A 25603-nucleotide genomic window follows, 5' to 3' on the forward strand; every position below is an offset into this window, starting at 1 on the left:
GAGGACTATTGTCTGGAAGTAGGGCTGTGTGACAGGACACTGCCACCATCACAGTGAGGCAGAGGGTTGGTGAGGAGGTAATGCAGACTTAAATTCACCTCACATCCTCGGATTTCCTGTTTGTGTCTCCCATTAGCCAAATCCAATTGCAATCCAGGGGCCAAGAGAGCCTGAAGTAACTTAGTATGTAGGATTGAGCCCTTTGGGACATAGAGAATTGCTTTGTGGAAACAAATGAAGAATACGTAACACAATATTCTTTCTCAGATTTTCAAATAAGGACTTTTGAAAAACATATTTCTTAAAATCATCCTCTTAGTCATTGTTTAATTATTGAAGAAGAAAAAGCTAAAGCCCTAGTTCTAAAGGACACCTAAAAACCTGATTGCTGTGGTTATTAAAGTAGCTTTGAGTTTCCTAGCAGCCAAGGAAAACAGTAAACCATGTTTACATAGCTCCTATTCACTGCTGGGAAGCAAAACAACTGATCATTCTTGAGATAGGAATTCTTAGTGAAAAGTTAACACAGAATTTTCACTATAGGAACAATGAGCAACTTACTATAGCAGTTTCATTAAAACTATGTAAACATAATCATGTAAATGTTTCTGGTATTAGCGTTTGGTTTAAATTGAAGTTACGGTGTTAAATTATAAGTTTTGGTTTCTATGTGTCCATCAACTTTTTCTTTTACTAATTTGCCTAAGAAGAGTTTTTCATTTGTTAACCCATCTCTTTCTTTCTGAAAACTAGAAAAGCATCCCTAAGTACAATAAATTAAAACAATTAATATTTTATTTACTTTCAAAGCCCGTTATATTGAACTATTGGAATATAAAATATAAACTAATACATAAGTAGATACTATAGAGTGATTTATTATGAGAGTTTGTCTTTCCTATCATATATTTTTCTAGGCTTGACTTAATGATCAATCTTGCATCTATCTAAACTTTATGAGCTATAAATAAATTAAAACACAGGTGTTAATTCTTATTAATTGATCCAGTGCTATAAATGGAGACTTAAAGACCTAATAGATGGTACTGGTCCAGTTACTAAAGGATTTCCCTAAATACTGAAGTCTTCTCAAACATCTAGAACATAGTCTTGAAAATTATTAACTACTCCTCTCTTAAATGACAATAAAAATAATGAAAGCATCATTGCCTTGGATTAATCACAAAGTTAATACAAAGATATGACATTTACAAAAATAATCCAAGTTCAGATTTTTAGAGGTTTACCTTCTGTTTAGCATAGGTACTTGATGAATACCCTTCCATCTGAGTTTATATCACACACGTATGTTTGAGGCAGAGAACTTAGGTCCTGTGTCTTCAGTCAAAATTATTGCTCATTTCCAGGACAGCTGTGAGACAGGAGATAACTGATGAGTACATACTGGCCATATATATCCTGCCATGTTTTATATTAGGAGCCACGGAAAACACCAAAAAAGAGTGAGATACAATTTTTATTTTGAATTCTAGTTTGGGAATTAAGACCTAAAAAAATGGAGACAGATCAAGGGGAATATATAGTAATTGGTAACTTACATGTTTAAGAAGGTTCAGAGAAGAGTGTGATAAATGGAATATTGTAGTTGGAATGATTTCCAAAAGGAGAAAGATTGTCAACAGGACTTTGGTGAAAGGATAAAGTTTAAGTAACTAAGTAGGAGAGCAGAAAAAGGACAGTTCCTTTTGGGGAAAATCTCTAATGGTTTCAGTTGTCTAAGAAACTATACAGGTGCTAGAACCTTGGAACTGTAAGTGTGATTATTCAGCGTATGGTCCTAGCACCAGGTCTTAGAAATATTATAGTTTAGACTTGTCTCCTAACCCGCCAAATTAGAATCTGCATTAAAAAAAAAAAAAAGATTTATTTATTTATTTTAGAGTGTGCACTCCTGGGGTGGGGGCTAGAGGCAGAGGGAGAGGGAGAGAGAATCTTCAAGCAGACTCCCCACTGAGCAAGAAGCTCTGTGTAGGGCTCGATCCCAGGACCCCAAAATCATGACCTGAGCCAGAATCAAGAGTCACCTGCTTAACTGACTGAGTCACTCAGGTGCCCCCAGAATCTGCATTTTAAAAAAGATCTGGTGATTCATAAACCCTTTAAACTTTCAGAGAGTCAGCTGTTGAGGGTCCCTGTGGGTAGAGGTGGGATATAAGTGAGCTAGTTAAGTTATGGCCAGACTGGGGAGGGCACTGGCAGTGAGATGAAATGAATCAGCAGACATTTCTGTGTAAGGATTGTGTTGAATTAATGGCTCTTCTGTCTCACAGCAGCAATCTTCCCTGTGTCATGCATTCAGTATCTCTGTATTGAAACTACGGGTTTACTGAAATCATCTTGTGTGTTTATCCACACATTAAATTTCCATTTCAAAAATATTTCAATTTTAAGGAAATGAAGAGGCAATTCCCTAAATTACAGGTTGCTACTTTTTTAAGGTTTTAAGTCCTTGTTTTAAAGTGTTTTAAGTAAAGTACTGCCACATCTGCTCATATCTCTGTAACTTCCAGGAGATCAGAAGTGCATTGCCCGGAGGTAATGCTACCTTCTCAGTACCCGGCCTCTGTGCCCAGTAACACAGGTGTTCCCTTTGAAATCCGAGCCTTGTACATTTTCCCTGTCACTACAAAGTCTTTTCAAGACAGATGAAGCACAGTAGTTAAACACCTGCGGTAATTTCCGAGTTTGTAAGGAATGTGTCATTGCAGATTTCCATAGTGCTTTTTATACCAGATGACTTTATCACAAAAAGTCATCTTTGTGATATCTTTCGGCATTGATTATCTTGCATATTTACTTGTTTCACTGAGGTTACTTTATTCATTGTAATTCTGAAGAATACCACCAACAGGGAGCAAAAAACGTGGCTTAAAAAATTTATAATGAGGCATTATACTTGGAATTTAAATCTGAAATCTGGTGAACTGTCAAATGTGTGACTTGCATAGAATAACGGATTCTTTTTTGAAGATCAGGTTATTGCTGTTGAGAGGATCACGTTGACAACTTACCCTATAAGATTTTTGGATTGTACTTTCTGATTCAAATAGGAGGACACAACAGTGATTTGGGGAGGCATTTAGTTTTGACACATGATGGATAATTTACAAACCTGTTTCTCCAGAAGTGATGGCACAGCAAGAATTATCTTTTATAAGTGGTATTTAGAAAGACGTAATTCTTTATGTCTTTGGTTTTCTTTAGCAACTTCTACATTCATGAGCTGGCTAAAAATCCTTGTTCCTTTTAGCTGTGCAGAAAAGTTACGTGGACATTACACGTACATTATATCTTGGAAATCCATAAATCCATTTTACAAAAATGTGTTAGCTAGCTGAAAAATCCTGTTCCTTTTGGCTGTGCAGAAAAGTTACATGTAGAAGTCTATGTCTTATTTCAAATGTTTTACCATTGTGTTTTTGGGATTAAGCTGAAGGGAGCCTGGTTTTAACTTCTTACTGAGAATATATTCTTGTCATATTCAATTAAGTTTCAGTTTATCTGTTTTGGACAATATTGAAACTTTCTTTAATAGAGATGATTCAGTAACATTTGAGCTCTTCTCTAGACTCATAATTGGAAGATCTGAAACCTTTTTGGTTTTGCAATCTTGTAAGTCACAATACAACTTTAATTCTATTTTTTTAAAATTTAAGTGTAGTTGGAATACAGTGTTATATTATTTTCAGGTACACATAGCCATTCTACAATTCTATATGTTAGGCAGTGCTCACTATGATAAGTATAGTTACCATCTGTTACTACACAATGTTATTATAGTTTTATTAACTGCATTCTCTATGCTGTACTTTTCATCTCTGTAACTTCTTTATTTATAACTGGAAGTTTATATCTCTTAATCCCTTTCAACTACTTTACCCATCCCCCTCCCCTCACATCCCTCCCCTCTGGCAACCACCAGTTTGTTCTCTGCATTTGAGTCGGTTTCTGTTTCTGTTTGTTTAGATTCGACAGATAAGTGAAATCATATGGTATTTTTCTTTATTTGACTGAATTGTTTCACTTAGTGTAATATCCTCTAGGTTCATCTGTGTTATTGCAAAGGGCAAGATCTCATTCTTTTTTATGGCTGAGTAATATTCCATTGTATTCTAATAACATATTTTCTTTATTCATTTATTGATAGACACTTGGGTTGCTTCCACATCTTGAATATCGTAAATAATGCTGCAGTGAACGTAGGGGTAGATATATCTTTTTGAATTCGTGTTTTTGTTTTCTTTGGTTAAATACTCAGTAGTGGAATTATTGGATTGTATGGTATTTTTATTTTTGTTTTTTTGAGGAAACTCATGATTGTTTTTCACAGTGGTTGCGCCAATTTGTATTCCCACCATCAGTGCAGGAGCGTTCCTTTTTTTCCACATTCTCTCCAACACTTGTTCTTTCTTTCTTTCTTTTTTAATGCTAACCATTCTGATTGGTGTGAGTGATATCTCATTATTTCAATATGCATTTCCTGGTGGTTAGTGATGTTGAGCATCTTTTCATGTTTCTGTTGCCCATCTGTACCTCTTATTTAGAAAAATGCCTATTCAAGTCCTCTACCAATCTTTAATCACAAAACAGACTTTGCTTCTTAGTTAGCAATCCCCTTAATTGTCATCAGAAAGATCATTTTGCAGTTTGTAAGTTCTTATGGGGCTCAGTAAATAACACAGAACATTCTATAAGACACTACAAGTGCAAAATAATAGAATTTTAAAGCTGAAAGAAATTGAAGAGACTTAGTCTAGCTTCCTATTGTCACGGATAAGTAAACAGAAACCAAACTTGACATAATCAATAGACAAATTTGAAAGTCCATAATTTAAATAAGAAAGAAAACTCTTCCAGGGTGTATCGTATATTTTAATTACCCACTGAAGTACTTTGAACAAATGCAAGCTTATTTTTACCCTGCCTATACAAGAAAATGAGAGGAAAATTTATGACTAATGACCTTACTTGCAGCACTAGGGAAAGGGTGTTTTCAATACCATTGAGAGCTATATGCTATTATTATTTCTGACAGCCATTGACTGCTCAGGACTGAGGTAGGTTTGGATATATAAGGGTGGTTTTCGAAGTTAGGTATGCAGATATATGTGTCTCAAAACAAGAATGTTTGCGAAATCCCCTTTGTCAAAATTTATTGCAAATGCTAAGATCATTTTTAAAAATAATTTCATCAAGCTATTTCTAGTTTTCAATGGTAGGAAGTAGACCAGAACTTCTAGCCTAGACTGGACTTTCAACATAATTGCCTTTTCAAACCACTGTGTTTATATAATATTGTTACTTGTCAGAAAGCAATGAAGATTTTGAAAGTCCATATTAAATCACAAATTGTATCATGAACTGATGTTTGTCATTTGATTATGCTACCTAATAGTATGATAGTCAAAGACCAATTTTGTCTTTGGCATTTATCTTGGAAATCCATTAAAACTGTATGAATTTTGCAAAAAGTAATAATGAATTAGTACATTATTTCTATATTATTTAGATATTCTTTTCATTTGTTAGATATTGCAACATTGATTATATTTTTCAGTTGTTTTTGAAAAAGTTTATCTTCTCTATTTAAAGACTTTTTTCTCAGAATGTCTTTGAAAAGACCATAGCTTCATCCACTTAGGTAGAATTTTGTAAAATGTTAGAAAATCTTACAATCCTATTTCTTCCTAATTAGAATGACATTTAACAATTATGAAATTATGTGAGTTTCTAGTCAATAATTTCTTTGTGCATTTAAAGGTGTCAGAGCATTTAAAACTGGTCAGTTTAAAATGTCTTTACTCATTTATATATTTTCTTTATTGGTGACTCTTAACTCTATAAAGCTACTTTACTTCAGAGTCACCTAAGGTATTCTCTTTGGTAGACTAATTATCATGATACAATTCCCAGGACATGAATTTCTAAATTTTATGAATCTGGAAAGAGTTGTAAATTTACTGTGGTCAAGAAGATATATCTGAAAATACTTAGTCCTTTTTAAGAGACAAAACGATTCTCAGTATCAAAGAGAAAGGAAAAGTAATATCACTAATGACAATTTTGCCTAATGTACAGTGATAGAACTTACTGGTAACCTACCAATATTAACTCTGTGAAAAACTGCATCCTTGACTGATTTCCAGCTGTCATCACCTATCATTAGAGCAGGATTGCAGGTATTCTGGTAGGAATTTGAATTGCATATGTTCACTCATGTTTCGCAGAGGATAGCAGTCAATGGAATTTTCTGTATGTGTCTAGATAGCTACATACTTTCCATTTTCTATCACTGTAATATTTTAGTACCAAAATTACTTTGTATTTCTAGGCTTACTTTTGAAACTCCTTTGTTAACATTTAGGATTTATCCTACAGTTACACACACACACACAGGAAATAATAAAGCCTCCTTGTTGAGCTGGCTTTAAAACTATCATTGGAGACAAAGAATTTAGTAGTATTCTAAATGTTTCTCTTAGTAACAAAACTTCATTGAACACTTCACTGTGGTCTAAGAAGGAACAACTTACAGATGTAATTGGAAAATAGGGTGGTTTTCATTTCTACACACCTCAAGTACCCATTTTATAAAGAAATGGTTATTTTAAGTGTGGTTTGGCTTTAAATTAGTGCTGGGTGAATAGTTTAGAGAGGAAAAAAAAAGTCTGTCAGGCCATCCTGATTTTATTTACAAACCTGAACTTAAATAGAAATGTGTAGAGACTAACTTACATTTAAATGGGATGGGTATGAATTATTGGTGGTCTTAAAACATGTAATATAATGTTGTGCATAAAAATATACATTCCATGCTGTTTTCACAATAATATTTCTTCTAGGACAGCTGTATTTTCATTAAGTTTTTTAAGGAGTCCTCTTGATTTGTATTATTGAACTTTATCTAAACAGCTATGCTTGATTACATTCTTTAAATAATTACTTTAAAAACTATCACTAATTAATATTTGTTAAGTATTAATAGAAATTTTAATTGCATGCTTCTCTGCTTCAGTTCTTATATTAAAATAATGTGTCTCTATTTTAGCATTTCTGTAGTTCATCTGATATGCTTCCCCCCTTATTATTAGTGCATTATATAGAAAACTTGCCATGCCACAAAAAACAGCTTATCCATAGTACATACTTAATAATTAAATTTTTTAGTCCTTGAAGGGACCTGAGTTATCTTCTATTTCTCATTTTGCAACTAAGAAAACTTAGCCTAAAGCATTTGAATGATACGTTTTAGATTTTATTTCAATTTTTATACAACAGATACGTAAACAGACTTTTGCAGTATAACGTATTTGTGAATTTGTGAATTTAGAGCTGGTTGTTTATCCTCTTTAAAAAGTATCCATCTTCAATTTGCTCAGAACAACCAATATCTGAGGTTGTACAATCATGTATAAAACAAGAGTAGATTGGCCTTGAATAAGGGTCCTATGGTCTCTTTTAAGGGCTCAGCTGGGTGGTTCATACTCTGGGTCTCTCACATGTTTGTTTGCAGTGACCTGGACCTGCAAACTAACAGCCTCATACCGGGGCTAGGAAAACCCAAACAACCAAACTCCTCCTGCATCTCTTGCTCTTTGTGTGATCTCTCTACAGTATTTTGCCAGCTACCTCTTCAGAGCAGTCAGACTCTAGTTTCTTGGCTCAGGTTTGTCAAGATGTGTGTGGAGGGGCAGAGGGAGAGGGAGAGAGAAACCCAAGCAGACTCCACACTAAGCGTGGAGTCTGGGGCTGGATCTCACAACCCTGAGATCACAACCCTGACCAAGAGTCGAATGTTTAACTGACTGTGCCACCTTGGCCGCCCCAAGATGTGTGTTTTAAGAGAGAAAGAACTGACTGAATAGAGGCTGTATTTCATAACCTAGCCTGAGAAGTCTCATAGTGTCATTCTATGTAGAATGTAGTTACTCTCCAGCTCAAATTGAAGGGAGGGGGAGGGAATTCGACTCCACCTTGTGGGGAAGAGTGTTTTAAAATCACTACAATGGCTTTAAGCCGTTATTTTATTTATTTAGTTATTTAGTTAGTTAGTTAGTTAGTTAGTTAGTTATGGGTGCTTCTTTTTCCCTAGTGTGCTTTCCTTTGGTTTACAGTCATGACTAGATTTCTTCCACCCCTTAAAAATCAAAGGAAGCAAACAAATTCTCCCTAGAACCTGGCATTTTTATTCCTCCTCCTCCTCCTCCTCCTCCACTTCTTCTTCTTCTTCTTCTTCTTCTTCTTCTTCTTCTTCTGCACATCTCTCTTCTTCCTTTCTGAAGTATTAACAAAGTAACAGCACACTTGCCTTCTCTACTTTCTCCTTCCAGTCAAGCATGTGCCCATGTGTTCTGATTTTCTCCCTTGCATTGATCTGAAATCGCTCTTGATCATGAATTAGCACTTATCAGCTCTTGTCTTTCTGGGCTTCTCTGTGGCATTTGATCTTGTTTCCCTGCTCTCTACACCTGGAATCCTTGCCCGTTGCTTCTATAATTTAATCCTCTTACAGTTTTCCCTTTATCTTTCTGATCCCATTTTCCCTGGTTTATTTTACTAATTCATTGTTTTTTCTCCCTTTTAAGGTTGATAATCTCAGAATTTTCTTTTTCATTCTTCTCATTCTATATCATCTTCCTGAAGAAAGTCATCTCTGGGTGAATAACGTCAAAATTCATATCTTCATCACAGATTTCTTTCCCCAGAACCCCAGTCATCTATTTCTACTGTCTCTTTGGCACACATGCTGCATGTATCACAGACATCTCACACGGCACCCTGGAAATTTGCATCGAGATACATTAAACACATTTCCATGGCAACAATCTGTGTCTCTTTCTGTATTTTCTTTGTCCCAGTTTGGTAACCTTCATCGTCTTCATCTTTTTTCTTTTTCTCCTCACGACCTACCTACAGTCATACGTCAATTTCTAGGAATTTAAATTCTGAAACATGGTTTCAGTCTGTCTGCTCTTCTCCAGCCTCATTGCTATCACTTTAGGGTGTGTCCTCATATTCCAGTTCCAGGACTATTTTCCTGTCCTCTGAATATGCACAGAGTTCTGTGATTGTGCCAAGACTGAACCCAGCTCTGCCTAATTCTATGTTTTTACAAACAGACTTGCTACTACACTGCCTATTTTTCAGATTAACAAATTGAACATTAAACCTAGGACATACAGAATAATTTCAGTAATAATTTTGTAATTTTAAATATTTCTCTGTAAATTATTTTAAAAGTACAAATTAATCACCCTCATTGAATATTGTATATAAAAATGCGTATGTATATTTATAGGAATCAGATTCATTCATCATTTGCATACTCAATAAGTATTTATTAATCACCTTGTCTATATGATAGACGCAAAACACAAAAAGTAGGCCAAAGATACCGGCAAGAATTAAATGACTGCCTCCAAGAACTCATAGTCTTGTGAAAGAGACAGATATATAGACAAGTACTAACATTGCATTGTAATAGCTGCTAAATGAAGAAGTATTACAAAGTTTTAAGAGCCCCAAGGAGGGAATAGCCTATATCTGAGAGAAATGGAAAGGTGTCTAAAATGTATTATCTAAAGCTGGGCTGTGAAAAAAAAAATAGGGGTCTGTGTGACAAATAACTGAGAGAAGGTTGTTTTAGACAGAGGAAACAATGCCAACAAGAGCAAGGAACAGCATGTTTTATGATAAGGAACAGTGGAACCAAGGATCTTGGACTTCATGTATATGGGAATTTGTTGGATGTGTTTGGACAAAGCAATCACCTATGTGTATTTCTGCTCACTTAGGTAATTCTAAACACTTATGGGGCAGCTGGAGGGATAAGAGATGGGTATAAGGAGACTAGTAAGGAGACTAGCGCAAAAATCTAGGTGAGAGATGGTGAGAACCCAGACTAAGATGTTGACTTTGTGAAGCAGTAAGAACAGAAGAAACTGAGCTGAAGCATACTATATTCTGAAGAAATGTCCAAACTCTACATATACATTATCTGTTTGTATCTGTATTTGGTTTTTCTTTTAAACTATAGACATGGGATGTAGAGCTGGAAAGATCTGCAGAATCCTGGGCGGAAACTTGTTCGTGGGAACATGGACCTGCAAGCTTGCTTCCATCAATTGGACAGAACTTGGGAGCACACTGGGGAAGGTAGTGTAAAGTGTAACTTTTTTTGTTTTTGATAATATAAGTGCTTGAAATATTTACTAATTCAGCACTGAAAATTTTCTAAGGGTTAGAGCCTAAAAGGAAAACAAATGATCACACCAACACAAATAGAAAAACAAATGTCATAGCAGAATGACCAGCAGTATTTTAGACTTTTTTGTTTAAATCATTGACATTTTAGTAATGTAATGGGCATAAGTATTTAACATTAATAACTTACACAAGAATAGCTCTCTACCAAACTTTATCAATCTATTTTACAATATTTGGTTTTACATTTTCTCCAACTTTACTTACTCTTGGTGGTTATTGTCTTTCAAATAGATACAGGCCCCCAACATTTCATGTACAAGCGTGGTATGATGAAGTGAGAGACTTTAGCTACCCATATGAACATGAATGCAAACCATATTGTCCATTCAGATGTTCCGGTCCTGTGTGTACTCATTATACACAGGTATGTTTTGGGTATATTATACTTCATTTTTCTAAGTTGAGTTTGTGTAACTGTGGCAGAATTTAAGCTACTGAGTGTGTGTCTTAAGTAATTTGGTATGGTTATTAAAAATAGATATTGATTTATGTAGAATAGAATTATAAATTTCTATAAACAATAAAAGTAATTACTAGGAAAAGTCCAAACATCATTTTAAAAAGATATTATTTCAATGAATTTACATGGGAAACACTTTTTATCTGGCCCCAGGAAATGCACATGGGGAGAAATTTACCATCTTCAAAGTCAGGTATCATTTTTTTATTTTCCAAAGAATAAAAATATGGTTTTATTCACCATGACACACTATTTACACGTGTGCAGCATATATATAAAATATAAATATTTTATTCAGTGTCCACAGTTGGTATTGGATAAGTTGTAAACCTCTAAATCAAACCACTAAGGGTAAATTCAACTAGATAAATCTCACCACAGATCTGAGTTACTAGAATCTCTATGGCTAATTATTAGTGAATATAAAGCAAAGTGTTCTGTCTGCCTTTGCATGTGACAAGATTAAGATCAGCACTGGATTCCCTAATAAGCAGTCACACTATGAAAATACACATTGTATAAGACATTTGAGCCTCTACATTTTTGTTCCAGTACAGTTTAAGATGAGAAATTCTGTTCCTTTGTTAAGTAAGCCTCTTCATTGACACATTAACACACCATTTAGGTTTGTGAGGGTGTAAATTTTGAACTATTTAGCAAATGCATATTTTGAAGATGCTTACCTTTTATAACTAAATAGCTATTTACCTGTAGCACTCTTCTTTAAATTGAATCAAGCACTTCCCAAAGTCTCAGGAAAAATATCCTTTTGACATTGCTTTATTTCATCTTGAGTGATAAAGGTTCACCTCTTGAGTTCAGTTTTATACATTTCTCTCTGAGATATGTTGTCCTTTTACTTTGTCTCAGCCTATTTTTTCTGAGCCTTTCTTTTCTTCTCTCTAATGTAGGTGGTGTGGGCAACAAGTAGCAGAATAGGCTGTGCCATTAATTTGTGTCATAACATGAACATCTGGGGACAGATATGGCCCAAAGCTGTCTACTTGGTGTGCAATTATTCCCCAAAGTAAGTAGACAAAATATTACTTCTATATGTAAATTTTTCCTAACAACACGAAGTAACTTTATATTCCCAATTTTGTTTCTCATTTTCAGTGTGTATTATTGAGTAAAGTGTATTGTTTTAACTCTGTTTATTTAATATGGCAACAGTTATGGTTGCCTGATGCATAAAGTCAGTGCTTAAAAGGAATATGAAAATTGAAAATATGATCTTTGTGAAGACAGGAATTACGTTTTTATATCTTTGGTTTTACTCATTACATTATTATAGTACATAAATAGTTTTAATAATTTGGATTTATTAGAGACGAGGAACTATAGATTAACTGAGAAATGTATTTTCACTTGTGTAAAGACCATTGAATGATTATGTTGAAAATATTACAACTGTACAAAGGGTCAAATCTAAGTCTAAAATCTCTTCATTAAAACAAATGGAATATGGATGAATATCCCATAACAGAGCTTAGTGTTCTGTGAAAGTTTAATTTTGCAATTTTTAACAATATACATAGCAAATTCCTTAAAATATTTTCAAAAGAATGAGACAGCAGTTCATATATAAACCTAGTAGCTGAAGGGACTCTGTGATGAAAGAAACGAATGTTTTAAATCTACACACCAAAATCATTACTTAGAGGATAGTAATATTTTACAGTGCCTTATAAATTATGCTATATTAGACTACCTCTTAATAGAGTGGATCATCTCTTTAAGGGGAAACTGGTGGGGCCATGCTCCCTATAAACATGGACGGCCCTGTTCTGCTTGCCCACCTAGTTTTGGAGGCGGCTGTAGAGAAAATCTGTGCTACAAAGGTATGTACTATTGTGTCATAATATTCAGTTTGATTTATATATATATATATTTTTAAAGATTTTATTTATTTATTCGACAGAGATAGAGACAGCCAGCGAGAGAGGGAACACAAGCAGGGGGAGTGGGAGAGGAAGAAGCAGGCTCATAGTGGAAGAGCCTGATGTGGGGCTCGATCCCATAACGCCGGGATCACGCCCTGAGCTGAAGGCAGACGCTTAACCGCTGTGCCACCCAGGCGCCCCAGTTTGATTTATATTTTAATCCAACTTCTACGTTAATTTGTATTTAAATGGCAAAAAGCACACTGAATTATTACAATAAAAATTCCCAGAACTCTATTTAAAATATTTTGAAGCCATTACAAATATTTTAAAAATATAATACGAGTAAGTCTGTCATACCAAATATCTATTTATAGGAAAGTTTCATCATTATTTCAGATAACCCCTTCTAATTCTACTTTGAAATTATCCCAGAATGACAACTACATTTACATTTTTAAAAGCCACCATAATGTATTATTGACTTGAGTTATTTTTATAAGTGTCTTCATTTTGAAGGATTTAGCAATCTAATACAGTTTATTTTTAGCACGTTAAGAGTTTTTGCCAAAATACCTATCCATGAATCTTACTAAATGATGCTCAAAGAATTATACTAATTCTGTGCTCCTTATTGCAGAATATATAATTTCTCATGCCAAAATAACAAAAAAGCTATCATAGTATTGTAAAACTGTGGTAAAAGTAGTGCTCTGACATGCGTTTGATATGCTAAAATGTACATGTAAATATGGTGTCCTGTTTATAGCATATAAGAGAAAACTTGTATGACAAAGTTTTGTGAAAATCCGGCTCTTGTTGGGCATCCAAGGGAACATTTCTATTCCTTTGTACTTTTTTCTTAATGATGACCAAATGAAGATTAATGTAGACTGAGTGTTTTAGAAAACATGAATTAATGCAGCTCTTTTTCAGTACTCATAAAGAGATGTCTTTTTTTTCCTTGATGACTGAGTGCTTGCTCATTAGTATAATGAGCAGACAAGAAGTAACGATTTATTTCACTCTGTTATTTGAGCCATTTTTCATTCCTGGAAGCATTTTTTGTTGTATGTTAGTCTGTTTTCCATTTTCTCCATCCCTAAACCTCCAGCCTACTTGCTGCTTCATTAGTGACCACTATTTTACTTAAAACTGACTATCCTCTGAATACATACTTCTCTTTTCTAGGTTCTGAGTTCTTGGACATACATGAAAGTAACATACCTTTCCAAATTATGCCACTGTTAAGCCCTTGATATGTCAACCTGGAAAAAAAATTAAATTCTCCATTGTTAAGTTTAAATTTCTGCACATTGAATTTCCTTCTAAAAGAGAAAAACCTTTCCATGGAAACTGACATTGTAGTAAATTAAAAGGGCATGGCAAGCCTTCTTTAAGCTGAATTCAAATACACTAAACACTTACTTCATTAGACCACTGTGTAGAAGCTTTGAGGCTTTGAACTCTTGATTCACTTATGCTTCCATTTGGCTGACATTAAATGGAGTCATTCCTAAACTTGCTTTCTATTTGAGAGTGGTATCAGTGATTACCTTTCATAATGGTACAATGAAGTCTACACAGTGGTCTAATGAAGTAAGTGTTTAGTGTATTTGAATTTGTTTTCCCAGATGAAATCATATTTTTAAGAGAATCACATTTAAAATTTTCAAAAGAGTCACATTTAAAATTCTCCCAAAAGGAAATTCAGCTTTTAATTTTAAATGTTACCCTGGCATATAATGGTATATCATTATTTGATGATTTGTGTACATTTAAGGTGGGTTCATATTTCTTAAATCTATTCTAACAGAAGGATCAGACAGGTATTACCCTCCTCAAGAAGAAGAAACAAATGAAATTGAACGACAGCAGTCCCAAGTCCATGACACCCACGTCCGGACAAGAGCGGACGATAGTAACAGAAATGAAGTCATAAGCACACAGCAAATGTGTAAGACCTCTGCATGATTTACGCAAATTTTAGAGTTTACATAAATGGCATATGCAACTATATTTTATTAATTGGGACAGTTTTAGAAGGGCAGAAGCTTGACTTTAGATTGTATGTGATGAGCTAGAGCAGCCTTCACATTATCTAAATTATTTTGGTATTTTTTTTCTTTTTTCAGCCCAAATTGTTTCTTGTGAAGTAAGATTAAGAGATCAGTGCAAAGGAACAACCTGCAATAGGTAGTATTTGTTATTATTCTCAAAATTACCTGACAAAATATGAGCTATTTTCATTTTACACTGACATTAAATTTTGTTCCCAATTTCTTTCATTTAGATATGAATGCCCTGCTGGCTGTTTGGATAGTAAAGCTAAAGTTATTGGCAGTGTTCATTATGAAATGGTAAGTACTATAAATATAATAATTTGGGAATAGGATCTTTTTATATAATATTTGATTTTTTTAAATGCAAAAGTAACAGTTTATATAAGTATAGATATCTTGCTCAGATATGTTTGTTTAAAGTTATGTAGTAATTAGATGTGTCCTATGGAGAACTCTTAATATTTTAATATCCTTTTCGCCCTTTTTTTTCTCCAAGCAATCCAGCATCTGTAGAGCTGCAATTCATTATGGTATAATAGACAATGATGGTGGTTGGGTAGATATCACTAGACAAGGAAGAAAGCATTATTTCATCAAATCCAATAGAAATGGTGTTCAAACAATTGGGTAAGTACCCAAATGATCTTTTGGATGAGATGATTTTAAATTGTAATAATGAGTTGACAAATTCTTTCAAAGCCAAGCATAGAAGAATTTATATGGAAGTTGGTAATTGTCAAGACTCATTTGAGCTCTGTAATTTCCAAAGACACAAAGGAGCCGAAGTATGTAAATTCAAAGTTGAATAGTTTTACTTATAAAGAACATGCTAAAGCTCCATGTTTTCTGGAGTTTCATTAAGAATGTACAAATTTACAGTTTTTCCTGATGTGAAGCAATAGATTTTCTTCAGTTACGAAAAAATACCCCAGAGAAGCCTAATTAATTTGCATAGTCTCCCTGCCCTGCTTATGGAAAATGGTTTATTTCATGCAACAGTAACTTTGTTAATAAGATAAATTAGATTAATAGATAAAAGAGCATTTTGAAAAGTTCTCAAAAGTTTGTAATATATTATGTACCTTTTTCCATCTAACTGTAATTTAACTTAACATAAAAGCATTAATTTTTGAAATGTTTCTTATATTAAATATATGAAACATTATTTTAGAAGATTTTATATTTTGATATATACTCTATAGAAATTAGAACAATGTGGCCTTTTGAAATAACTTTGTAGTGTCTTTCTTCTGTGTAAAAAAACAAACATTGAACCTCATATGGAATGCCTTTTCTTAAGGTATATGACATAGTTTCTTTTCTTTGGAACTATAGAATTGCATGAAACTCCACAGTAGAGGATTCATAATGATAAGAAATAATTTATTAAAAACACTTGCAAAATTGGGGGAATGACATTCTATGTATACAATTTTGTTCAAAGGCTTTATGTGTGGTTTTCAGTCATTAGCAGTTACTCTCTTAAGTAAAAGCTTTATAAGAAGCATTTATTGATTAGTTTAGTAATTCAGTAGATATTTATTAATAACCTTTAACAAATAATACAAGTTAATAACTTTAGTAAGCCAAACACTGGGTGTTGGTAGAAAGAACACCTATCTCATTTTTTTTGTTTGAACTTAGTTTTTTATTATGTTTATTACAGAAACTCTTTTGAAACGTGAAGGGTGTGTCATTAAAATACTATCACAAATGAGCTTTATCTTTTGTAATAGATATTTTTCTGAAAATCTGAGTATAAATCAACCAAAATTTTGATATATAATGGCATACCTATTCTTCTATTCCTGCTTTTTAATGATGCATGATACATATAATAAGGAGAAATTCGTTCATCACAGACATTTTACTAGACACTTGGGGGGGACAAAAGATGAATAACACACATTCCTTTAAGGCACTTATAATTTAGTTATCTTTTTACAATACTACCTTGTGTTTACTGTTGTGAGAGATTAAATAGTTTGGTTCTATGGTGACAGTGAATCAGTATATTTAGTTTTAATTTTAATAGGAAATATATAGATATAAATCTGTGTGGTTTTTATGCTGTTATTTATGTAGTTTGAGACTGATCATGAGAGGAGACCATTTTCCAGTATCAAGAATGATTAATTTGGTTGGTATTGATTTGGTTCATACTTGAAGGTAATATGGATTTAGCATAAAATAGATGATGTATTCTTATACTACCACTTATTTAGATATTTAAATAAGAATGTTTAAGAAGAAACAAAGTATTCATAGACCTAAATAATACCAGAAATTATGTTGGTGATGATGCATCTAAAAAATGATTGACATGTTTATGTTTTTATCCTCAGCAAATATCAGTCTGCTAATTCCTTCACAGTCTCTAAAGTAACAGGTTAGCACTTCTTAAAATCTTATTTTCTTATGACCATGTTGCATGTTATTGTTGCCAAAGATTTGCTTATTGTTTTGTGTTTCAATTCTTTAGTCCAGGCTGTCACTTGTGAAACAACTGTGGAACAGCTCTGTCCATTTCATAAGCCTGCTTCACACTGCCCAAGGTAATGTTTCCTAAATTTTGTCATTCTTCTTGACCAGTGAATATACATGGATGGGGCTTTTACTCTGTGGTAACTGCTCTTGCCTGCAATTCTGTCTGAAGACTTTGAAAGGTGTATGGTCTTGGCTGTGAAGCCAACGGGAGTAGTAGGTTACCACAAACCACCTGCACTCCAGGCACTCCTAGTGTGCTTCCTCCAAAGGCCAGAGTGCATTTGGCTGTTCCATAATACCAGGGCTGTGGGTGTATTCTGTATGGTCACATGTGCTACGAAGACTTCTGTCTTAGTCTGCTCAGGCTGCTCTAACAAGATACCACAGACTGGGTGGTGTAAAAAGTAGAAATTAATTTTCACCTAATTCTGGAAGATGGAAAACTAAGATCAAGGTGTTGGAGGGTTTGGTTTCTTCTGAAGCCTCTTCTTGTTGCTGATGGCTTCCTTCTCTTTGTGTCCTCACAAGGCAGGAGGAGGGGGGAGAGACAGGGGCAAAGGCAGAGACACAGAAGATTCTCCTTTCCTGGGATCCTCCCTGATGATCTCATATAACCTTAATTAACTCCACAAAGACCCATCTCCAAATAGAGTCATGCTGGGAGTTGGGCTTCAACATATGAATTTGGAGGGACACAAACATTTAGTCTAGAACAAGTCATTACCACAAAACCTATAATGATGTAACATATTTTCAAGCATTGTCATCCAGTTCTTAAATTGGATAAATCTAATTGCGACTGTTCGGTCAAAAAGCCCATCTTCTGGGGCGCCCGGGTGGCTCAGTCGTTAGGCATCTGCCTTCGGCTCGGGGCGTGATCCCAGGGTCCTGGGATCAAGCCCTACATCGGGCTCCCTGCCCCACTGGGAGCCTGCTTCTTCCTCTCCCACTCCCCCCCTGCTTGTGTTCCCTCTCTCGCTGGCTGTCTCTCTCTCTGTCAAGTAAATAAATAAAATCTTAAAAAAAAAAAAAGCCCATCTTCTGCCATTCTTTTATTTTTATTTTGTATACTATCTTTTTAAAAATTATAATGGAATTTATGTACTATGCAATAATGAAAAAGTACTTCATTTATCTGGACCACACTAAGGTGAGAATTGTTAGAAGTATTATGGCCATAAGTTGTAACCATACATAGGAAAAATGAAATACGTCTTTTCACATCCAGTCTTATTTCTATCCACACTTCCTCCATTAATGCAAAGAAATCACATGTTAATTCTAAGAACCAGTAACAAGATTTAGAGATAGAATTGTAATTGATAAACTGTAATTACTAAAAATTAAGGGAGCTCACTTCTTATGGAAGTTTATTTTGGAAAATTTTCATCACTTAGCCTTTTAAAACTAACGCAGTGTTTCACTTAAAGAATGAGACTGGTTGTTCACAAGGTAATAAAAGACTGTGATGATATAAGAAGTAGCTACTTCTTAAGGTAGTTCAGTGAAGCTGGCAAATTTTACCATCATGATATGATGAATAAAACAAAAATTTTAGAGTCATCCATTTGTGAATATTTATTAAATACCCACTGTGTACAGTTTTATGCTAGGCCCTATCTCAGCCATGTGACTAGGCTTATGAGGACCAAATAGTAAGGATAATCTCTGTAGAGCATCCCAGCATAAAGCCTCCCTCTAGTAGATGCTCAGTAAATGGTTATTTTAATATCTGTGGAATAATTTATAGCAATATTGTTCCAGGAGAAATAAAAATCACTGAAGTGAAATATTAATGTTTCCTATTTCTTTGGCTATTCCAGGAAGGAAAATATTCCCACAAGAGAAATTTTTAAAGTGAAATTTAACCGGGGTGCCTGGGGGGGCATTTGATTAAGCATCTAACTCTTGATTTCAGCTCAGGTCATGATCTCTGGGTCGTGGGATTGAGCCCCACCCACACTCAGCATGAGTCTGCTTGGGATTCTGTCTCTCCCTCGCCCCTCCCCTGTTTGTGCACACACTGTCTAAATAAACAAACAAACAAATAAATAAAATCTTTTTTAAAAAATTAATTTTATCTTTTACTGTTACCATTGTAACAAATTGGTAGAAGTAAAGATTTATACGTAATTTTGACCTTAAGTAGTCTGGAAAGTCCCCCTCCTGTTTTCTTCTAGAGATAAAGGGTTATCTTTCCTTTTCTCATATAAAATTTTTAATAGTTTCATGAATTATGCTATAATGGTATGATTTATATAACAGTTTATAACTTTTAGGGAACCATGTGGTTGGTACATCTGTTTCAGAATTTCATATGACTTAAATAAGTTGAGACATAAATCTGTTCTGGAGAAAATAACAAGAACAAATAAATGAAAGGAAATTAGCTCAAGACGAGCATGAAGAAACAATATTTACCTGTACAGTTGTGTCCTTGAGAGGTTCCATAGCAGGCAGAATAGCCCCAAATAAGCAATCTCTATTATTTAGTACTATAACCTTATAAATATCATGTGTTTGTGTGTGTTACTAGAATTTTTTTTTTCTGACCTGGGGTTGGGGCACGGAGGTGGTGGACAGAAATCATATCCTGATTTGCATGTATCTATAGATAACTTGATCTTTGAAACCTTTGAATGTTCAAGATGTAAAAGCAGGTATCATTAAAATATGTCAACATTTTTATTCAAAGCTTATAACTAAGTTGTGTATAGAGGAATGTTTACCAGGTCACTATCTCTATTTTCAGTAGTACATAACAAGGTGTTAAAACTAGAGATTAGAACACAAGCATGTAAAAACCTCCTGCAGTCTTTCTTTGACCTGTACTTGCCTAAGTAGAAACTAACTCAGTTTGGAACTACTGACCTTGGCCTTCCACAAACCAAGTGCTAAATATAGTCAAGGTAGAGCCTACAGTGTGAGTCTAAGGGAAGAGCAGATGATTTTACTACCATAGGATGGTCAGTGAATGCCCAGCTGTTCTCAAACACATGGGGAAAATTTCGCAGTCAATGGGGACAACTTTTCTCCCATAGAAATCCCCAACAGCATTTTTTATAAAAATCAGCTCTTTAAAGTTATAAAAACTCAGACTCATTTATTATTTATATTTAAATGGTTCTAGTTGGGATGTTATAATTAACAGGTATACTCTAAAGTGTACAGTGTTACATAGATTTTAGAAATAAGAAATGCTATTTCTTAAGAGCTGTCTTAAGGAGTTTGAGTTTCTTTAATTGGTAGAGGTGGTTACAATCAAAGTATTTTTAGAATACTTTTGGGAAAATCATTGATGTGTAGTCATGTAGTCATTTTGTTGAGACTCTAATTTACTATTTACTAAAATGAATTCTGTTTTTTCCAGTTTTAGTTTTTAATTTCCTTTTAGTGCGTGAATGTGTGTGCGTGTGTGTGTGTGTGTGTGTGTGTGTGTGTGTGAATCGAAGAGCGCATTGCTTAAAAAAAAATTGCCACTTGATAGTTTCTTAAACTCTCGGAGTGGAGTTTTTAAACATGTCATTGATTGAACAGTGATAATTGGACCCTATGTTTAAATAAAGGGCTTTTGGATATGTTATTTAAATGAGCTAAGCCAATCAGATATCAGTAAGGCAATAGGCTATCTGGAGAAAGAATATTCCAGGCACAGAGAAAGATAAATGCAAAGGCCCGGAGGAAGAGCCTATTTTTTGTATGTTTGAGAAATAACTATTAGGCCAGTATGACTGGAGGTAGGGGAGAAAGTGGATGAGAAGGATATAAGGTCAGAAAGATAATGGGGGGGGGGGGCAGGATATGCAGGGCTTATTGGCCATTGTAAGGATCTTGTCATTTACTCTGAATGAGATGGAAAGCCACTGGAGTATTTGGAGCAGAGAAATGATGTGATTGGACTTGTATGCTTTTATATAAGTGGGGAAAAAAAGAGTAGAGGGGACAAGGTTGGAAGCAGGGAGATCATAGGAGAACCTGTAGCAGTAAGCTAGACACCCGATGATAAAGTCTAGGGTAATAGTAACTGAGGTGTTTAAGAATGCTCTAATTTTATTTTAACATATGAGCAAGAGAAATTGCTGGTGGATTGAATGTAAGGTGTGAGATAAAGAGAAGGATTGAGGCTACAATAAAGGTTTTTGGCCTGAGCACTAGAGTAATGGAGTTGCCCTTTATTGTAGGAAGCCTACAGAAAGAACAGATTTTGGGGGCCAGAGGAGGAGATTAGGAATTTGGTTTTAAACATGCTAAGTTTGAAATGATTATTAGAATTAAGTGGAGATATTGAATAAGCAATAGAACATACAAATTTGGAATTAAGAGGTCTCAACTGGAGATATAAATTTGGAAATCAATAATTTATATTCATGATTAAAACCACGGAATTAGAGGAGATACCAAAGATGTGAACACAGAAGAAAGAAACTATGAGATATGTGAGGCAGACAATAAGTCACGTTTTTCAGGTTATCTGTTTACTAAATTCTACAGACGCATTGGGTACCAATTACCAGATACTCAGAGATGCACCCTGATGTTTCTTTCTGCTTAATCCCCAAATTAGAAAGCTTCCTAGCTAAGTTAGAAAAGAAAAGAAGAGAAGAACACATTTGTGCCAAAAGCTGGAAGTGGGTAAATTAAGCAGAAGCAATTGCATCTACTGCCTAGCTTGTACAATTGACCTACTTCAGAAGAAAAAAAAGATGAGTAGGGTTGAGAATGCTGTTAACTTTTGTGTGTGCCTGTCTGTGATCTTCCTAGTGAGAATGACTGAAGTAAGCAGCTACTTAATATTTATATATATATGTATTTTTCAGAGTCTACTGTCCTCGTAACTGTATGCAGGCAAATCCACATTATGCTCGTGTAATTGGAACTCGAGTTTATTCTGATGTAAGTATCTTAATTTACGCAGCTCTCAGTATTCATGTATATATATATATGTATACACACATTTAAATGTATGTATGTACACTTATATATAGAATAAGGGAACAGATTATATGTGGATATACATATTCTCATAGAAGCTAGTCAGCAATAACACTGAAAAATGGCTATCCTTATGCAAATATGAGTGCACAATAATTTATTTTTACTAAATTTTTCTTCATGTCCTATCCATATATTGTACATCAGACACCTATGAAATAGTCCAGAGGCATCCTTCTGCAGGAAATTTCATTTTGCTTTTTTAAATTTTCCTTTTGGTTCTCCAGTAACTTATAGTGTAAACTTGATAATTAAGAAATTGTCAAATATATGAACAATATCTTTCTCTGGCAAAGGAGCACTTAAAAAGTAGCATAGAATCAAGAACAGATAATACATTAAAATACATACAAAAGGAAACCACTTGAGGGGATGTTATAACGGACAACATTATTGGGTTGGACAAAGGACTATTATCTGGGAGGGCTTTTGTATGGACAAGTGCTCTTTGAGCCAGGTTTCAAGTGTGGGTTGATAAATTGGATTAGGGACACTTTCTAGGTGGGATGAACAGCATCTACAAAGATGGGGAGGTGACAGCAAACACATAGGTTTGCTTGTCTCTGAACAGGTGAGCACTGAATCTCAAAGGGACTTCAGCCAATTTTGTGTGAGGGATGGAGGGATTCGGCTCTTGAAACATGTGAATGGAGAGTCTGAATGCATGCTGATGAGTTTAGATTTTATGTGGCAGACATTTAGAAAACATTACAAATTTCTGAGCCAGAGAGATGCAAAAACAAATTCAAGAAATATACTCTTGAAACACATATTTAATAGAATACTACAGAGATAGGTTTGTGAAAAGAGGTCTGAAATGGTATTTACCACCTTATTTCTATTGGTGAGTTCATTGAGGTCCAGGTTTGTTTTGTTTTGTTTTGTTTTTCTTAGTTCAGCATTAGCTCTGAAATTTTCAGCACATCTGAGTCCTTCCCAGGCTTCAGCTTTGCACTATACTTGTAATCTGCAGCTTAAATGTATTGCTGGTATCCTAATTTATTAATCCTCACATTTGTGTTTATTTTCTTATCTTTCTGTCTGCTAAAATCATGTTCATTCTTCACATCCTAAATTATTGCCACTTTCTCTGTGGAGTGTATTGGGGAATCTCATAATACACGTATAATGTAGCCCTTCTTTCAACCCCTGTAACTTTATTTTTTTTCCTTTTACTACTTAGCTGATTCTGTTAGTGTTATGATTGTTTCTCCACCTCTTTTATTATTTTGAAGTTCCTTGAGGATTACAGTTGGGCAATTCGTGTATCATTTTTTCATCAACAATTTGATGTGTGCCAACCTGTGAACAAGACAGAATTATATCCTGCCTTGACAAACTTAGAGCACACAATGACATCAGAAATTAAGCAAATATCTTGCACATAAATATTTGTTGAAAAAATAAATTAATAAGTGTACATGAATAAGCCTATCTAAAATCATCAGAGATTTCATAAGAAATTATTCTTTTTAGATTGTCTCTTTAAACACCAAAACTTTTCATTTTAGTTATGCCTGGTGAAAATCTTTCAAAATATCCTATACACTTCTGTACCTATCAGCCATCTATTTTTCCAGTTAGTGTTTTATTAGAACTTATATACGGAGATCATTTTATCTTCCTTAGTGCAATGAATATAGGTGATTGTGTATTATTATGTAGATCCTTTTAAAAGTAAGTTGGAAATATAAGGATTACTATTATGAGGTCAGTGCAGAGGCAGAGATTCAAGCATTACTGCCAATCTCCCACCCCCTACAAAATACATTATCTCTTTAAATACAAGATACGGAAAGATAACTTCTCTTCCTCCCTCCCCACTTTTCCTTCTGTCTCTCTCTTTCTGTTTATACAGCTACAACTTGTACATTCTATTGCTTTGAACTTTTTCTCATTTGTTACAAATGAAGTTAATTTCTGCATTCATTAACAATGTTTCACTGCACAGATAAATTCTTTTTCTTTTCATGATATATTAATTCTTACAAAGTGTGGGTATAAAAAGAAAATCTCTTCTGACCTTTGAACTCAAATAGGAATGCCTGCTGACTGCATAGTTATGGGCAAAACAATAGTTTCAAAACATATTAAGTGCTTGGATTTAGTGAATGTTATATCTAAGCACTTTTATTGCCTTGGGGAAAATGCTGATAATACTCTTTTAATGGAGCAAGATAAATACTGAAATGTGTACAGAATTATTTTTAATTTCATCTGTTATGAACCATATTGGATACAAACATTAATTCAGTGAGGGACTTTAAACTGAATAAAATGCCTCTTTACCGTAAGGATACGAGGCTTTAGATATATGGTATTTTGTGATATAGCAAAAACATGAAAAGGATTAAATAGCTTGGCATTCAGGCTCTCTGATCTAATAAGTTCTGACTGATGCCACAAAGTTCAGAGCACAGTAATAAAGCAAGGTCATTTAAGATGCACATGCTTATGTGAACTTAAAAAAGCACATTAAGTCACTCACATGTGCATAGAGATAAAAAAAAAAAAAAAGAACACACCAGTGGGATCAGAAAAGACCCCTCGGATATGAGGGGGATTGTTTTATACTGAAACAGTTCAAGTGTTTCATTTTGTGGGATTTGCTCAGGCTGTATTCAGCTATTGACAAATTTTGGTAGAACGTTAGGATTAAAGCAAATTTCAAAGTCTGGAGAAGACTTTAATGGGACAAAGGAAAAGAGTCGACTTCTAGAAATCCATAGTTAATAATTTTAAAGTGTTGGACCTGAAAATAATTTTCTCCCCATAGAAATCCAATTCAATTCAGACTATATAACTGGTACAATGTAATCATAGCACTTTCATAGTACTTCATGTCAGGCCATTCAAACCAAAGTGATAGACATTGCAAACATAGGTAAGAAGCTATGATTGTTCTTTATATTTTTCTTCTTGGGCATATTTTCTCTGCATAGATTACATTATTTAATTGAAGAAAACTCTCAATTTAATACACACCTGTATTTTGGAAAAGGGAACCATAAAGATATACAGAATTATGATTTGTTTATAAGACAAAACTGAACATAAATGAGGTACAGATAGTAAGCCTGTCAACATTTGGTCAGGGTGACTCCAGTAGGGACTAGTAAAGGCTGAAATGTAAGAATGCTAAATAGGTGCTTCAAGAGATAAAAGGAGCAAATTTGCATCTGATTGCTTCACTATTTTCTAAGCCTACTATTTGGAAAGGCAAGTGTTTGTTAGATTAAATGGCAAAGGATTTTACCATTGTAGCCACCCTTAAGATCTGCCTCAGACTCTCTGAGAATTGGCTTTAACTTTGAGATTTTTGAAACATTCCTTTATGCACAAAATATCAAGCTGTAACTGCTGAATATCCACATAGAGACAGATGCTATCGACTTCAGTCCAATAGAAGAGTAGACTGGACAAGGTCAGCA

The 25603-nt window shown here is 34.3% G+C and overlaps 1 protein-coding gene across 2 annotated transcripts in view; it reads left to right on the forward strand.

Moving 5' to 3' along the window:
• Positions 1 to 25603, forward strand: part of CRISPLD1 (cysteine rich secretory protein LCCL domain containing 1) — a 44801-nt gene that overhangs the window by 16295 nt on the left and 2903 nt on the right. Inside the window, exons 3-13 of one of the 2 annotated variants that reach the window (XM_008710814.2) lie at positions 10058 to 10176; positions 10519 to 10651; positions 11659 to 11774; positions 12488 to 12588; positions 14447 to 14587; positions 14766 to 14826; positions 14924 to 14990; positions 15190 to 15320; positions 17039 to 17082; positions 17176 to 17248; positions 21998 to 22073. In XM_008710814.2, the coding sequence (XP_008709036.1) occupies positions 10058 to 10176; positions 10519 to 10651; positions 11659 to 11774; positions 12488 to 12588; positions 14447 to 14587; positions 14766 to 14826; positions 14924 to 14990; positions 15190 to 15320; positions 17039 to 17082; positions 17176 to 17248; positions 21998 to 22073 (1062 nt within the window). Of the gene's footprint in view, positions 1 to 10057; positions 10177 to 10518; positions 10652 to 11658; positions 11775 to 12487; positions 12589 to 14446; positions 14588 to 14765; positions 14827 to 14923; positions 14991 to 15189; positions 15321 to 17038; positions 17083 to 17175; positions 17249 to 21997; positions 22074 to 25603 lie in introns of those variants that run through there. The other variant, XM_040625559.1, reaches the window with a different exon arrangement.

The sequence above is a fragment of the Ursus maritimus genome, unplaced genomic scaffold, assembly GCF_017311325.1.
Source record: "Ursus maritimus isolate PB19 unplaced genomic scaffold, ASM1731132v1 scaffold_9, whole genome shotgun sequence".
NCBI lineage: Eukaryota > Metazoa > Chordata > Mammalia > Carnivora > Ursidae > Ursus > Ursus maritimus.